Source organism: Crinia signifera, chromosome 2 (genome assembly GCF_055691185.1).
Source record: "Crinia signifera chromosome 2, ASM5569118v1, whole genome shotgun sequence".
In the NCBI taxonomy this organism is placed as follows: Eukaryota; Metazoa; Chordata; class Amphibia; order Anura; family Myobatrachidae; genus Crinia; species Crinia signifera.
In genome coordinates, this window is record NC_139218.1 from 72,014,658 (window position 1) to 72,031,002 (window position 16,345).

Sequence of the window (16,345 nt, forward strand, 5' to 3'; positions counted from 1 at the left end):
TGTGGAGGATGATTTAGAGGAGGAACAGGATCCATTTCACGAAATGGAGGATGGTGAATGGGAAGAGGTTCAGGATGTCATTCCTGAGGAAGAACCTACTCCTTTAGGGATAGAGGCTCTTATTATGGCGGTAAAGGAGGTTCTTCGTTTACCGGAGGATCCCAGACCAGAGCCGCAGGAATTTGATCTGTTTGGTGGGGTTCAGAAAGCATCAGTAGTCTTTCCCTGCCCAAATCAGGATCAGCTTGTGGCAGCATGGAGGAACCCGGACAAACGGTTCCAGATTCCCAGACGTTTTATTTCTCTGTATCCCTTTGAGCCAGCCGCCCTAAGCAAGTGGGAGACTCCGCCTCCGGTGGACACCTCTGTTTCCCGGCTGTCCAAGAAGACGACACTGCCAGTCCCGGGGGCTTCGGCCTTGAAGGATCCCTCTGATAGAAAGATGGAGGCTACTCTCAAGGCCATTTATGTAGCAGCAGGGACTCAGCTCAGACCGGCAATAGTTTCGGCCTGGGTAAATAGGGCAAATGTCAAATGGGCGGAGTTAATCATCGAGGGTTTGGAGGCAGGTATGCCTATGGATGAGATACGCTGCTTAGCAGAACACATTAGGGAGTCTGCTATGTTCTTAGGAGAGGCGGCTAAGGATGTATCCTTGATCTCTTCTAGAATCTCAGCAAGCACCATTTCTGCGCGGCGAGCCCTCTGGCTTCGCTCTTGGCAGGCGGACGCGAAATCTAAGAGGGCTGTGGAGGGTCTTCCCTTTTCTGGGGACATCCTCTTCGGCCCTGAATTAGATAAATGGATCTCACAAGCGACGGGGGGGAAGTCGGCTTTCCTACCGTCTGCAGCTCCTCCCCCTCCTAGACGACAGTTCGCAGGTCCGTCTTTTCAGTCCTTTCGGACTCAGCGCCCCTTCCGGGGCAGAGGAAGAGGCTTCCAGTCATCCAGAGGTTCCAGAGCCAAAACCCGTCCTCAGGCCGCTCCAAGAGTCCAGGAACCTAAGCCCCAGCAGAAGCCGGTGGCATGATGGTTTACCAGCTTCCGTCAGCAGTTTACCGGTAGGTGCCCGTCTGTTGGCCTTCGGAACCCAATGGTTCTCCCTTTCGGAGGATCCTTGGGTTCGAAGGGTAGTTTCAGAGGGGATGCAGTCATTTGGTCTACTGCATTATGGTCGACAGTCATTAGGTCGAATCCATTAGGTCGACATGCTAAAAGGTCGACATGGGAAAAGGTCGACATGATTTTAGTTAGAAAGGTCATTAGTTCGACAAGGTCATTAGTTCGACATTGTCTATGTCGACATTCACAAGGTCGACATGGAGTTTTTCACTGTTTTTTTGAGCCAACATGTGCCGACAGGCGGTATTTCATGCCCTACCATCCACTAGGGCGTGGTGGGAGAATAAAATAGTGTGCCGAGCGCAGCGAGGCACCGTGCCCGACGCATTGCGAGCGCAGCGAGCGATGCGAGGGGATGCAGTTCACTTTAAACTGTGTCCATGTCGACTGTGTTGACATTCAGGTAAAAAAACAGTGAAAAACCCCATGTCGACCTTGTGAATGTCGACATAGACAATGTCGAACTAATGACCTTGTCGAACTAATGACCTTTCGACCTAGAATTATGTCGACCTTTTAGCATGTCGACCTTTTAGCATGTCGACCTTTTAGCATGTCGACCTTTTAGCATGTCGACCTTTTAGCATGTCGACCTTTTAGCATGTCGACCTAATGGATTCGACCTAATGACTTTCGACCATAATGCAATAGACCAAATGATCCCAACCCTTTCAGAGGGGTACCGTATTCAGTTCGAGGCCACTCCTCCGGTACGGCTCTTCACAACGGCTCTACCAACATCTCAGGAAAAGAGAACGAGCCTGCTAGAGGCCATTCGGATCTTGCTGGAGGCTCAGGTCATCATGCCAGTCCCAGCAGCTCAGAGGAACACCGGGTACTACTCAACCCTCTTTGTAGTTCCCAAGCCGGATGGGTCAGTCAGGCCCATTCTCAACCTAAAGCCTTTGAATCTGTTAGTCTCATATCAACCATTCAAGATGGAATCAATCCACTCAGTGATTGCTTCATTGGAACCAGGGGCGTTCATGATATCCTTGGATATCAAGGATGCTTACCTACACATCCCGATTTGGATCTCTCACCAGGCCTTTCTCCGTTTTGCCATAGGTCGGGATCATTTTCAGTTCAGGGCTCTGCCCTTCGGATTATCGTCAGCTCCCAGAGTATTCACAAAGACTCTATCAGTAGCCATTGCATACCTCAGATGTCAGGGGGTGACAATCATCCCCTATTTGGACGATCTCCTAATCAAGGCTCCAACGAGGGAGCTACTGGAGAGTCATGAAAGGTTAACTACTCAGACGCTCACCAGCCTGGGGTGGATAATGAATTTCAAGAAATCCTCTCTAGTCCCATCCAGGAGGATCTTGTTCCTAGGTCTTTGGCTAGACACAGAGGCTCTGAGGGTCTTCCTGCCGGAAGACAAGGTCCAGGCGATTTAGCTCCTAGTTCAGAGGATCTTACTTCCACAGAAGATCAGCCTCCATCTGTGCACGCAACTTCTGGGGAAGATGGTGGCAGCCTTCCCAGCTCTGACGTGGGGACGTTTCCACTCAAGACCGTTTCAGTGGGATCTTCTCAGAAAGGGTGCGGGCTCGCACCTGAATCTTCACAGAAGGATCCACTTGTCGGCCGAGGCGAGACATTCACTACTGTGGTGGCGACACAGAAAGAACTTGATAGAGGGTCGTCAGTTTGCAGTCCAGGACTGGATGTCTTGACGACGGACGCAAGCCTCCGCGGCTGGGGTGCCGTAGTGCTTCACCTCTGTCTCTAGGGCAGGTGGGACCTGCAGGAGAGTCGCTTGTCCATCAATGTGTTGGAGATCAGAGCCATATACAATGCTCTGCTGGAGGCTCAGGAGTTCCTTCAGGGTCAACACATAAAGATAAGGTCGGACAATGCCACGGCAGTCGCCTATGTGAACAGGCAGGGCGGCACGAGAAGCAGCATGGCCATGAAGGAAGTAAGGAAGATTCTTCAGTGGGCGGAACGGTCTGGAGTAATTCTGCTGGCGGTATTCCTTCCAGGCCGGGAAATTCTAGAGGCCGATTTCCTCAGCAGGGAGGACCTACACCCAGGCGAGTGGTCTCTCAACCCCGAGGTGTTTCGGGAGCTCACAGACAGGTGGGGAGTTCCCGAGGTGGACCTGATGGCGTCTCAGAAGAACCACCAGCTACCAGCATACGTGGCACGTACAAGAGACCCTCAGGCCATAGCGGCAGACGCTCTGTCAGCTCCGTGGGAGTTCAGTTTTGTCTACCTGTTCCCTCCACTTCCACTTCTGGGCCAGGTACTGAAGAGACTCAAGAGGGAACCAGTGCAGGCTATTCTCATAGCGCCCTGGTGGCCTCGCAGAACGTGGTTCTCAGACATCCAGAGGTTACTGGCAGACGAGCCAGTTCGATTGCCCCTCAGACCGGATCTGCTCCTTCAAGGACCCTTCTTTCATCAGAATCAGCCACAGCTACATTTGACGGCGTGGCTGTTGAGACCGAGGTCTTGCGGGAAAGGGGAATTCCAAGAGCGGTAATCCCAACGATGTTAAGGGCCCGAAAGCCGGCCTCAGCAACGCATTATCACAGAATATGGCGCTCATATGCGGGCTGGTGCGAGTCCAAGGGCTGGCCATTCCGAGTCTTCAAATTGTCCCGCCTTCTATTGTTCTTACAGAGAGGGTTGGACGGGGGTCTGAGACTGGGTTCTCTTAAGGTCCAGGTCTCAGCCTTGTCTGTCCTTTTTCAGAAGAGATTAGCCCTCATGCCTGAGGTACAGACATTTTTTCAGGGGGTTCTTCGAGTCCAGCCTCCCTTCGTACCTCCCACAGCTCCTTGGGATCTGGATTTGGTACTAGCCTTCTTGAGGTCTGAGACCTTTGAGCCACTGAACAGAGTGGAACTGAAGTTCTTGTGCTGGAAAACAGTAGTTTTGCTAGCCCTTGCCTCAGCTCGCCGGGTTTCGGAGCTGAGTGCTCTGTCCTGTAAGCCTCCTTATTTAATTTTCCACGAGGACAGAGCAGAACTGCGTACTCAGGCCGGGTTCCTTCCGAAGGTGGTATCTTCATACCACATTAACCAGCCTATTGTGGTTCCGGCCTTCCAGGGAGATTCTCCGGAACAATCCTCTTTGGATGTGGTCAGGGCTCTTCGGATTTACGTCAAAAGAACCAGGTCTATACGCAAATCAGATTCCTTATTTGTACTCTATGACGCTTTCCGCAGGGGGTGGCCTGCGTCAAAACAGACAATTGCACGATGGATCAAGTGGACGATCCGTAGTGCTTATCTTCATGCGGGACAGGTGCCTCCTGTCTCCTTGACGGCGCACTCTACCAGATCAGTGAGTACGTCGTGGGCCGCTGAGAGAGGGGCTTCTATCTCTCAGCTTTGCAGAGCGGCCACTTGGTCGTCTCAGAACACGTTTGTAAGTTTTTACCAGTTCGATACCTTTGCAGCTTCGGCTTCAACTTTTGGTCGTCTGGTTCTACAGAATCCTCAGCACTCTCCCTCCCGGGGCTTGGTCTTTGGAACCTCCCCGATGTGATTCCAGTGGTCCCTGCTGCATGTCAGAGAAAAGAGGATTTTGGTACTTACCGGCAAATCCATTTCTCTGAGATCAGCAGGGACCACTGGACACCCGCCCGGCTGTTGGATTCTGCCTGTTGTGGTTGCTGTTGCGGCCCGGTCCGGTACCCGCGTGTTGTATGTATGGTTAGGTTGTTTATGGTTTTCTGTAACCCTTTCCTCTGGTGGGCCAATTTCCTCACTGGGGGATTGTGGGTCTTAGAGGGGAGGAGCCAGTATCCCCTAATTAATATTAAGAAGTGCCTAGCTCCCAGCATTCCCAGCTCTAATACCCGATGTGATTCCAGTGGTCCCTGCTGATCTCAGAGAAATGGATTTACCGGTAAGTACCAAAATCCTCTTTTTAAAATGGTAAGAGCTGGTATACTACTTGCTACAGAAAGTGTCCATCTAATTATCCATGTCTGTGCTCTGGTTGTCTAGGAGAATGGAAGCCTGTTGTATAGACATCCACTTATGTAGTGCTTCATAATGATATACGGCATGCTGTTCTGAGGTTTTTTTCTGTTTTATTTGAATGTTACCATTTATTTCCTTATTTGTGTTTACTAGTGCTTTACAGGAAGCTCAAGAGATCTTCGGTGTAGATTTTGATTATGAAGAATTCGAAAAATACAATGAGGATGACGAGGAAATGGAAGGGTATGACTATGAAGATGAGGAAGGAGAAGGTGAGACACGGGTACGACCTAAGAAAACTGCTAAGAAGCGCGTGAGCCGACGCAGCATCTTTGAAATTTACGAACCCAGTGAACTGGAGAGCAGCCATCTGACTGACCAGGACAATGAGATCCGCACCACAGACCTGCCAGAACGGTTCCAGGTATAAATGTTATGAAGCAGGGACGAGCTCCTGTTAACATGGAAATTGCTTAAGTTATTGTATAACTTTAACATTACTGTCGCCATTTCTTTTGGTTCATTGTGGTATAGCCATGGACAATAGGGTAAAGTTTTCCCTTATGAAATCAATGCTTTGATTTAGTATGTACCAAATGATTTGGTAGTTGGTAACTTGTGGCTGGGAGGGTGGTATAACTTGTAGTTTCAGAAAAGATGAAGAACCACAAGATGCTTGAAATACTGTTCCTGTATTAGTTCAGCCTCTTGTATTACATTATTGTATTGTTTGCAGCTGCGGAGCATACCAGTTAAATCTGCCGAAGACGATGAGCTGGAAGAAGAGGCAGACTGGATTTACAGGAACGCATTTGCAACTCTGACGATATCTCAACAGGTGGTGTAACAACACTTAAACGCTGTCACTTACCAGATGTATTATGCTTGTTGTCATCATCTATGTTTTAAAGTGGGATGTCCACGTAATCCCAGCAGAGGCCATCATTGTGTGGGCTGAGCAATAGTCCCCATTCACTAAAAATTAGAAGCATCACTGGGCCATGAAGCGCAATTCGTACTGAATTGGCAGACTGCATTCTCAGGATTATTATAGTTGATTCCACCATAGGTTTACCACCTCTATGGTTGGAGCATAAAAAAAGCATTGAAGCCTAGATGTTTGCTAGGCTCGCTATTAAATGATGCAGTAAACCGACTTATTTGTCATTGCAATAGCATGAGCAAACCATTGGACAAAATGTAGATTAGGATGGTGTAATGGTCATGGGTTCGCTTCCCATCATGGCCCTAATGGTGCGTACACACGGGGGCGATTTTGTGTAATATCGCGGGCAATATGGTCGCTAAGCGACCATATTGCCCGCGATGGGAGTGTGCACCGGCGATATATCGCCAGGTGCTCGCTCCCGTTTTTACCCCTGTAGTGATCGCTGGTCGCAGGAACATGCTCCTGCGACCAGCTGATTTACCACTGCCGGGCTCCCCGGCAGTTTCTTTTTCATCCGCGACCATCTGTGGTCGCTGATGAAAAGGAGAAACTGGGCAATATATTGCTGAGCAATATATTTCCCCCTTGTGTACGGGGCTTAGCTGTGTGTCTAAAAATAACTGGTAGGTTAATTGGCTCCTAACAAAAATTAACCCTAGAATGAATGTGTTTGTACATGTGGTAGGAAATATAGATTGTAAGCTCCACTGGGGCAGGGACTGATGTGAATGTTGAACTATACTCTGTACAGCGCTGTGGAATATGTGTGCACTATATAAACAACTGGTAATAAATTAGCAATCCATGCTGTAATTGATTGAAATGGATTCAAAGTCCTGCAGAGCATTGTAATAGTAGTAGTAGTACGTTTATTTATAAGGCGCCGCAAAGTGTCCGCAGCGCCGTACATATCAAACAAAAAAATTACGAGGTAACGTACAGGGTGTGTTGAAAAATACAGTATAAATAGGGGTATAGCTGGTAGAACTAAAATCAGCATCAGTTCAGAAGTAGGTGTCAAAATTGTCGAGGAGACTGAAGATGAAGTAGAGGAAGGGAAGAACAGGACAGGAGGACAGGTGAGGTAATGAGGTAGGGTGAGTACGTGAGGAAGGAGGGCCCTACTCATAAGAGTTAACATACTAAAAATAGGTGGGTGGACGAACGAAAAACAATAGGATAAGTAGGAACGGAGGGGAACGGAGGCAGGATAGGAGGATCAAAAGAGGTTAGGAGGAGGGATAGGCTAGTCGAAAAAAGTGGGTTTTGAGGGAGCGCTTGAAGGAGGTAAGGGAATCCGAAAGCCTGATGGGTGGCGGGAGGTTGTTCCAGTGCAGGGGGGCAGCGCGAGAGAAGTCTTGGACACGGGAGTGGGAGGAGGTGATTAGGTGAGAGGTCAGTCGGCGGTCAGTGATGGAGCGAAGAGGACGGGAGGGAGTGTGGATAGAGATCAGTGAACAGAGGTAAGGAGCTGTGGAGGAGGAGAGAGCCTTGTAGGTGGTGGTGAGGAGTTTAAAGAGAACTCGGAAAGGAATGGGGAGCCAGTGAAGAGATAGACAGAGGGGGGAGGCGGAGGTAGAGCGGCGGGAGAGGAAGATGAGCCTAGAAGCAGCGTTAAGAATGGATTGAAGAGGTGCGAGGCGGGTGAGAGGTAGCCCAGAGAGAAGGATGTTGCAGTAGTCAAGGCGGGAGATGACAAGAGAGTGAATGAGAATTTTGGTCGCGTCAGTGGAGAGGAATGGTCTGATGCGTGAGATGTTGCGTAGGTGAAAGCGGCAAGACTGTGAAAGAGCACGAATGTGGGGGGTGAAAGAGAGGGAGGAGTCAATGATGACACCGAGGCAGCGCGTTTGGTCGGTGGAGGTGATCTCGGTTTCACCAATACTGATGGAGATAGTGGGAGAAGAGGGGATGTTCGGGGGATGGAAGATTAGAAGTTCAGTTTTAGCCATGTTTAGCTTCAGGAAGCGTTGGGTCATCCAGGCTGAGATAGCCATGAGGCATTCGGAGACCTTGGACAGGAGTGATGGGGAGAGGTCGGGGGAAGAGAGATAGATTAGGGTATCATCAGCATAAAGGTGGTAATGAAAACCATAGGAGCTGATAAGGGTGCCCAGAGAGGTGGTGTAGAGAGAGAAGAGGAGAGGGCCAAGGACAGACCCTTGGGGAACACCGACTGGCTGCGGGGTAGTAGGAGAGGAGGAGCTCGGAGTGGAGACGGAGAAGGAGCGATCGGAGAGGTATGAGGTGAACCAGGAGAATACCGTGCCAGTGATGCCAAAGGAGCGGAGGGTGTTGAGCAGGAGAGGGTGGTCAACAGTGTCAAAGGCAGCCGACAGATCAAGCTGGATGAGGATAGAGAAGAGGCCTTTGGATTTAGCCGATATTAGATCGTTAGTGACTTTGGTCAGGGCAGTTTCAGTGGAATGTAAAGGGCGGAACCCGGATTGGAGGGGGTCGAGAATGGAGTTAGCAGTAAGGTGGCTTAGGAGACGATGATAGGTCAGACGTTCTAGGAGCTTGGAGGCAAAAGGGAGGAGGGAGATGGGCCTGTAGTTGGATGGAGAGTTGGGGTCCAGATTTGTTTTTTTGAGAATTGGGGAGACAAGAGCGTGTTTGAAGGAGGAAGGGAAGATCCCAGAGGATAGGGAAAGATTAAAGAGGTGAGCCAGGTGAGAGCAGACTGACGGACTGAGACGACGGATAATATTGGAGGGGATAGGATCGAGCGGGCAGGTGGAGGGAGATGCGGATTGAAGGATAGAGTGGACTTCAGCAGCAGTGGTGGGGTAAAATGAGGACAGGGGTTGGAAGGAGGGGAGTGGGGATGCAGGAGGGGAGGAGGGAGAGGGTGAGGTCATGGCAGCAGTGATGGCAGTCCTGAGAGAGGAGATTTTGGTTGAAAAGTAGGTAGCAAAATCAGCGGCTACGATGGAGGACGGAAGAGCTGGAGGAAGGGGGGAGAGCAAGGAGTTGAAGGTGGCGAAGAGCCTGCGGGGATTGGATGATTGGGAAAGGATGAGGGACTTAAAGTAGGATTCCTTGGCCAGAGCAAGGGCAGAGCTGAAGGAGGAAAGAATGAATTTGAAATGGAGATAATCCGCGAGGGAGCGTGATTTCTTCCAGAAGCGCTCAGCAGTGCGAGAGCACTTTTTAAGGAATCGGGTGATAGGCGAGTGCCACGGTTGGGGGTTGGAGCATCGAAGGGGGATAGAGGATGGAGGGCAGGCAGAGTCCAATGCCGAAGATAGGGTGTCATTATAGAGGGAGGCGGCGAGGTTCGGGCAGGACATGGCGGTGATTGGGGCGAGAAGAGGACACAGCGTGTTTGAGAAGGCAGCAAGATCAAGTGTGTTGACGTTATGCCGTGAGACAATGCGCTTGGGAGGGGGAGTGGGAAAGGGGGAAGCAGTGAGGGAGAAGGAGATGAGGTGATGGTCAGAAAGAGGAAAAGACGAGATAGTGTAAGTAAGGGAACAAGAGCGAGAGAAGACGAGATCGAGGGAGTGTCCTTGGATGTGGGTGGGAGAGGTAGTCCACTGAGATAGGCCAAGAGAGGAGCAGAGAGAGAGGAGTTTGGAGGTGCCAGGATCAGCAGGGTTATCCAAAGGGATGTTAAAGTCACCAAGAATGACAGATGGCAGGTCAGAGGAGAGGAAGTGTGGGAGCCAGGCGGCGAAGTTGTCAAGAAATTGGGAGATAGGGCCAGGGGGGCGGTAGATTGCAGCAACACGGAGGTCTTAGGGGTAGTATAGACAGAGTGAGACTCAAAGGAGGAGAAAAGGAGAGAGGGTTCAGGGTGAATGACACTGTGGGTGCATGAGGCTGAGAGGAGAAATCCCACGCCGCCACCTTGGCGACCGTCCGGCCTGGGAGTGTGAGAGAAAGAGAGGCCACCGTGGGAGAGAGCAGCCGGAGAGACAGAATCAGAGGTGGAGAGCCAGGTCTCGGTGATAGCAAGGAGGTGGAATGCTCTAGAGATGAATAGGTCATGGATGGCAGGGAGTTTGTTGCAGATGGATCTGGCGTTCCATAGTGCACAGGAAAGAGGGGGGGTGGGTTGTGTATTTATTTGGATAAGGTTTTTGGGATTGCAGAAGCGAGGGGGGGTCGTTGGGAGGGTGGGGGTGCGGGGGCGAGTGGTCAGGATAGGTATGGGATGGGAGGGGGGAGGAGCAGTTGGAGAAAGTGAAGTTGAGACATTAACAGCCATGAGGAACCGAAGGTGAGAGGGTAGGTTAGTGAAAGCAGACAGAGGGATTTGGGAGGACAGACAGCGTCTGTAGTAGATTTGCGAGGATGTGGTAGAAAACAGAGTGAGAGAGAAGGTAAGAGGCAAGGAACTACTGTCAGAGAGGAGACAAGTGGGTAAAATCAGGTTGATTGAGTAATCCAATTAAGTATGAAACAGCAACAAGTGAGAAGATGAAGGGAACAGAGAAGGTCAGAAGTGAGGCAAATGTGAGCAGGCGTGAAGAGGGAAACAGAGTGCAATAAATGTGTGGCAAAGATAAGAGAAGATAATAGTGAATGAGTAAAATGAAATACAATGTTGGAAAAAATATAGATAAAATGAATTAACTGTCAAAATTGAGCAACAGGTTACAATAGGATAGAAAGAAGATGAATATATTACAATAAAATAGAAGATGAAATTTTAGACTGTGTTCAAACTCACCTTTTTCAGTATTCTAACTCACCTGCTTCAGTTTCCAACTCACTTAAGTAATCAAGCTTCACTTTAGTCAGCAAGCTTCCCTCTCAATAGTTTGTAAAGGTGTAACCCTTTTTGTTTTCTTACTTTAATAGGAAACTTCTGATTACCTTGAACGAGTACAGGCTGGCAGCAGCTTCAGCCGCAAAGGACCTAGCACCATACAGAAGATCAGGGAAGCTCTAAATTTCATGAGGAATCAGCACTTTGAGGTGTGTGAACTATAGATATACAAGTCGGTCAGCCATACTTTATATATTGTTTGCATTGAGTGTCATGTGGCAAATTGTTTTCATGTTTCCTCATAATGTTTCTATATCTTTCCATGATTACACAGGTGCCCTTTATTGCATTCTACAGGAAAGAGTATGTGGAACCAGAGCTCAACATTAATGACTTGTGGCGTGTTTGGCAGTGGGATGAAAAGGTAAATGCTTATCTCTCAGTATAATGAATATGGACTAAGAGGAGTGGGAACCCAGTTCTGGAATTAAGTATGGTGAGAATTTCTCTAGTTCATAAACCGCTTCTGGTACAGGGTTATATTACTTCAGGGACCTTTTTTTCTCTTGTTCTGTCTTGTCAATTGGTTCGAAAAATACGATTATTTTTTTTTTTTTTTTTTAATTAAAATGGGAAATAGAAGACCCTTTAATTCCCAATTTCTAAGGGAGTATCCGTTTCTACATGGGCTAAAGTCTTTCAAAAATAAAGTCTTCTAAAAATAAAAAATGGTGATCTCCAGGTGTGTGTGTGTGTGTGTGTGTGTGTGTGTGTGTGTGTGTGTGTGTGTGTGTGTGTGTGTGTGTGTGTGTGTGTGTGTGTGTGTGTGTGTGTGTGTGTGTGTGTGTGTGTGTGTGTTTTTTTACTGATAATTGTGTTTTTTTTCCATAGTGGACCCAGCTGAAGTTGCGAAAGCAGAATCTGATGCGTTTGTTTCAGAAGATGCAGGCCTACCAATATGAGCAGATCTCTGCGGATCCAGACAAGCCGTTAGCAGATGAAATACGCCCGTTAGATACCAGTGATATGGAGAGGTGATTATCTTTTTGTCTTTTCAAACTAGTTTCAAAGATTTAAAGCAACCTCTGAGACACAGAGCCGGAGTATGATCTATACAGATATATTTAAATGTGAAATTTGCTTATATAGGTTGAAAGATGTCCGGTCAATGGATGAACTAAAGGACGTCTATAACCACTTCTTGCTGTACTATGGGAGAGATATTCCCAGGATGCAGAATGCAGCAAAGTCCAGCCAGAAGAAGCTAAAACGCATCCCTGAGGAGGGAGATGAGGAAGGTTTGTGTGTCTTATAATATTAACAGCATGAAAATATATGCAATAACACAATATAAAAGTGTCTTAAGGTCCCCATACACACTGCAATAGCAGCGTGCGATGCGCGCTCCCGCGAACATCGCATCACACAGTACAAAAAGTATGGGTACTTGTGTAGAATCACGGCTCCCACGATGGGCATCGTATACGGAAAAATCGCATCGCTTGAGATCGCATGCGATCTGATGCGATGCAATGTCATTTTTCACTGAAATTATGGGCATGAGTTGAAATCATGTAAAATGCACCCCAAATGTCATTTTTCACACTACCACCCCCACTATCAACGCCAACCCGAAGCGTGGCAAGCCCGCGAGGGGCGGCGGTACGCGTCCTACGACCTTTTCATTCCCCCACTATCCACGTCGGCGTGGAGTTGAGAATAGAAAGTGTGGCGAGTGCAGCGAAGCCCGCGAGGGGACACAGATACCTGTGAAGGTATCCGCGTCCCCTCACGGGGCTCGCCACGCTTCGGGCTCGGTGGTTCGCTGCGCTCGCCACACTTTCTATTCTCATTTCCACGCCGTCGTGGATAGTGGGGGTATGAAAAGGTCGTAGGACGCGTACCGCCGCCCCTCGCGGGCTCGCTGCGCTCGCCACGTTTCGGGTTGGCGTTGATAGTGGGGGTGGTACAGTGTGAAAAATGACATTTGGGGTGCATTTTACATGATTTTAACTCATGTCCATAATTTCAGTGAAAAATGACATCGCATCAGATCGCATGCGATTTTTAACAAAAATGCATAAAAACACGGTAAAATCGCATCGCATGCCACTACATATGGCATGCGATGGGAGCCGTGATTGTACACAAGTACCAAAGTATGTGCTGCACATACTTTTTGTACTTCCTGTGGATCGCATTGTGTCGCGATGCGATCCACCTGATAACGCGTCGTATTGCACACTGCTATCGTAGCGTGTATGGGGACCTTTATTCAAAAGTTAAATCTGTTTTCCTACATGTGGACTAAACTTTAGCTTGTAATCAGGGTGGCAGGAAGCTTTTATTACGCATTTAAAGTGATATGTGGCATTTGCTGTGACATTATGACCATGTTCTAACAAAATAAATACCATCTGTAATCCCAGCGTTATCATTTGGCGCAGCTACCATTTTTTATGGTTTCATCTAAAAGCCCACATACACTTGTCCGATTTGGCCTTTTTTTTTTTTATTACCCAAGTCCGACAAATCGGCCTGACAAATTGTCTGAAATGTTGCCATATCAGATATTTGACATCCGTTCTGATGCACGGTCCCATGCACATAGGATTAATCACAATCTGACACAACCTGCACATCGTGGGTGCTTTTTAGCACCTGAAATGTATCACAACAGATTTCCCTGGAAGCTCTTGCCACTTACCATTCAGTAACTATCTCTTATATATTTTTAAGGCCAGTTTTAGCAATCAATTAAATAAGCGATTAGGGATGCAAGTTGTAATGGTATGGAAGCGCCTCAACTTGGCCCAATCTTACCCTGGATCATTCATCTGTCATTAATTCATCGACCTGAGATGGCAACATCTATAAATAAGCTATTTGCCATCTGGTAGCCATTATTACATCCCCCCTGTTAGTTTTCCTGGCTATAATGTAGATTGTGACCACTCCTTTCCAGAGGAGATGGAGGTAGAGTCTTACTGGAAGGATATCTCTGGCTGATAGCAGGATTTCTTGTCAACATCCTGGAGTTTAGGGTGATCGGTTATGCCTTGGTGTAGACTCCACAGTCCCTATGGGGCCGTCCTGTTCGCATCCTGTTGGACAATGTTACAACTGGTTTACTCAACTCACAAGGCAGAACTCGGTGTAGGCAAGTGTCCTACATCCTCCCTTGGCCCTTGCATCTGGTAGATGGGTTTTTGAAATGTCTGCTCTGTGCTGTAAGCCTCTTTTGCTTGTTTTCCACTTGGTTTGGGTGAATTAGAAGACTAATTCTTCCTCCCAAAGATCTTGTTCACATTCCGTTTCAATGAGGACATTGTCCTTCCAGCCTTTCTGCATTGATTCTTCATCAGCCAGATCTTCCTCAATGGTGCTGTTGGATGTAGTTTGCTACATCCTCTATTAGGTGTATGTATTCCTTGTTCATGTTAATTGATTGCCCCCAAGTGAGGTTTTCTTTCTTCTGTGTACTATTGCTCAGTGAGTCACCTGCCTTCCATCAGGCCTTTAGCTATGCTTGGTCAGGCAGTTCTATGCCACACACAGAGCACGCTGTCAGCGCTGTGTGCTGAATGAGCTGACAAGCGCCAGTGTTCCCCGGTAAGAACACTGGCGACCACCGAGATTGGTGGACACTGCCCATCAATCTCGGCCAGTGACATGCATTGCGGTCGCTATAGCCCCTACACACACACCGATGTAGGGGCATTTTCTAAGCGATTTTGCCAAACTAAGCGGTACTTGTGTACTAGCATGGCGCCCATCGCATCGCAGACCATATCGCATGCGATGCAACGCGATATCGGCCGATGTTGTACAATGGCATACAATTTTAAAATTGTATGCCATTGTATATGGCATACAATGCGATGCGATTATAAATTATATAAGCACCCTAATGGGAGCTTACAATGGTTAAATGCACCCCCACGCCACCCCCAAGTATAAACGTAAACCCGAAGCGTGGTGAGCGCAGTGGTACGTGTCCTACGACCTTTTCATACCCCCACTATCCACGTCGGCGTGGAATTGAGAATAGAAAGTGTGGCGAGCCACCGAAGCGTGGCGAGTGCACGTGGATAACTTCACAGGTATACGCGTCCCCTCGCGGGCTTCGCGGGGCTCGATGCGCTCGCCACGCTTCTGGCTCGCTGCGCTCGCCACACTTTCTATTCTCAACTCCACGCCGACGTGGATAGTGGGGGTATGAAAAGGTCGTACACGCTTCGGGTTCACGTTTATACTTGGGGGGTGGTGTGGGGGTGCATTTAAGCATTGTAAGCACCCATTAGGATGCTTTGAAAACACCCATTAGGGTGCTTATACAATTTAATATCAAATATGAGTTAAAATCGCATCGCATGCCATCGGGTGTATGGCATGCGATTCGATTAAAAAATCGGGTGACTAATTATCGGGGCGCCGTGCTAGTACACAAGTACCAACTAAGCAAAGTCGCTTAGAAAATTCCTTAATATCGGCATGTGTGTAGGCCCTATTAAGTGTTTGGTAATTTTATTGCTTTATCAAATTTTTGGTATCTTGCGGCTCTCTAAATGATTGAATTACCATAATGCTTCTATTTGATTCACGTAGTGCTGTCCACTTTTGAATTGATCATGCTCTTAATTTTACAGGAGCCGAAGCTGTAGAACAAGAAGAGGAGGAGCCAAAGGGGCCAGAGTTAAAGCAGGCTTCACGTAGGGATATGTATTCAATCTGCCAAAGTGCTGGTCTGGGTGAGTGTCCTTATACTGGTTGGTCATATAAGGCTTTTGTCTGCTTGATACTTGTGGTATTTTTTCTGCTGCTTTGGTTTGATTTAACACTTTGCTATTAAACCTAAATATATTAAGCTAAGTGTATCTTGCATTAATTGGCTAACATTCTGGACAGGAGGTTTTTACATAGCTTGCTCAATTCGACAGATGGTTTGGCAAAGAAGTTTGGCTTGACACCAGAGCAGTTTGGTGAGAACCTGCGAGACAGTTACCAGCGTCACGAGACTGAGCAGTTTCCAGCCGAGCCTCTAGAACTTGCTAAAGATTATGTGTGCAGGTCAGTTCCTGGTTCTGTGTGGTCATAGTCACAGTAAGCTATTTACTTACAGTAATCTGTTTTCCCAAGTACATGAATAGTAGATAGAAAATTTTGGTAATAGGGGCTTTTGATTTAAAATTTGTTCGAATTACTGTATTAAGAGGTGAATGTGAACTAATTAATATTAAATGAATCCCTACAAATGTGTTTATTTTTATTTTTTTATTATTAGTACTGTCTTTCATTCTAAATATACATAAAAATGCTTGTTTAGTTGATGGAAGGTTTTGAAGACTTAACACTTTGTGTAGGACACTTATGTATGGTTATATATTGAAGCCTATATATTGAAGCCAAGTAATTTTATTCTCTCTGTTTTTGTTGTTTTTTGTAGTCAGTTCGCTACACCAGAGGCAGTGCTGGAAGGAGCCCGGTACATGGTGGCTTTGCAGATTGCAAGGGAGCCATTGGTCAGACAGGTTTTACGGCAGACCTTTCAAGAAAGGGGCAAGATTAACGTTGTTCCAACCAAGAAAGGCCGAAAGGTACTGGTCTTGTATA

At 47.7% G+C, this 16,345-nt stretch overlaps 1 protein-coding gene across 1 annotated transcript in view; it reads left to right on the forward strand.

The window, feature by feature from the left end:
* SUPT6H (SPT6 homolog, histone chaperone and transcription elongation factor) overlaps nucleotides 1–16,345 on the forward strand; it is a 60,007-nt gene that overhangs the window by 13,317 nt on the left and 30,345 nt on the right. The window contains exons 7-15 of the mRNA XM_083172366.1: nucleotides 5,220–5,490; nucleotides 5,803–5,904; nucleotides 10,825–10,941; nucleotides 11,067–11,156; nucleotides 11,624–11,766; nucleotides 11,882–12,030; nucleotides 15,382–15,483; nucleotides 15,673–15,802; nucleotides 16,179–16,329. Coding sequence (XP_083028492.1) covers nucleotides 5,220–5,490; nucleotides 5,803–5,904; nucleotides 10,825–10,941; nucleotides 11,067–11,156; nucleotides 11,624–11,766; nucleotides 11,882–12,030; nucleotides 15,382–15,483; nucleotides 15,673–15,802; nucleotides 16,179–16,329 — 1,255 coding nt within the window. The remainder of the gene's footprint in view (nucleotides 1–5,219; nucleotides 5,491–5,802; nucleotides 5,905–10,824; nucleotides 10,942–11,066; nucleotides 11,157–11,623; nucleotides 11,767–11,881; nucleotides 12,031–15,381; nucleotides 15,484–15,672; nucleotides 15,803–16,178; nucleotides 16,330–16,345) is intronic.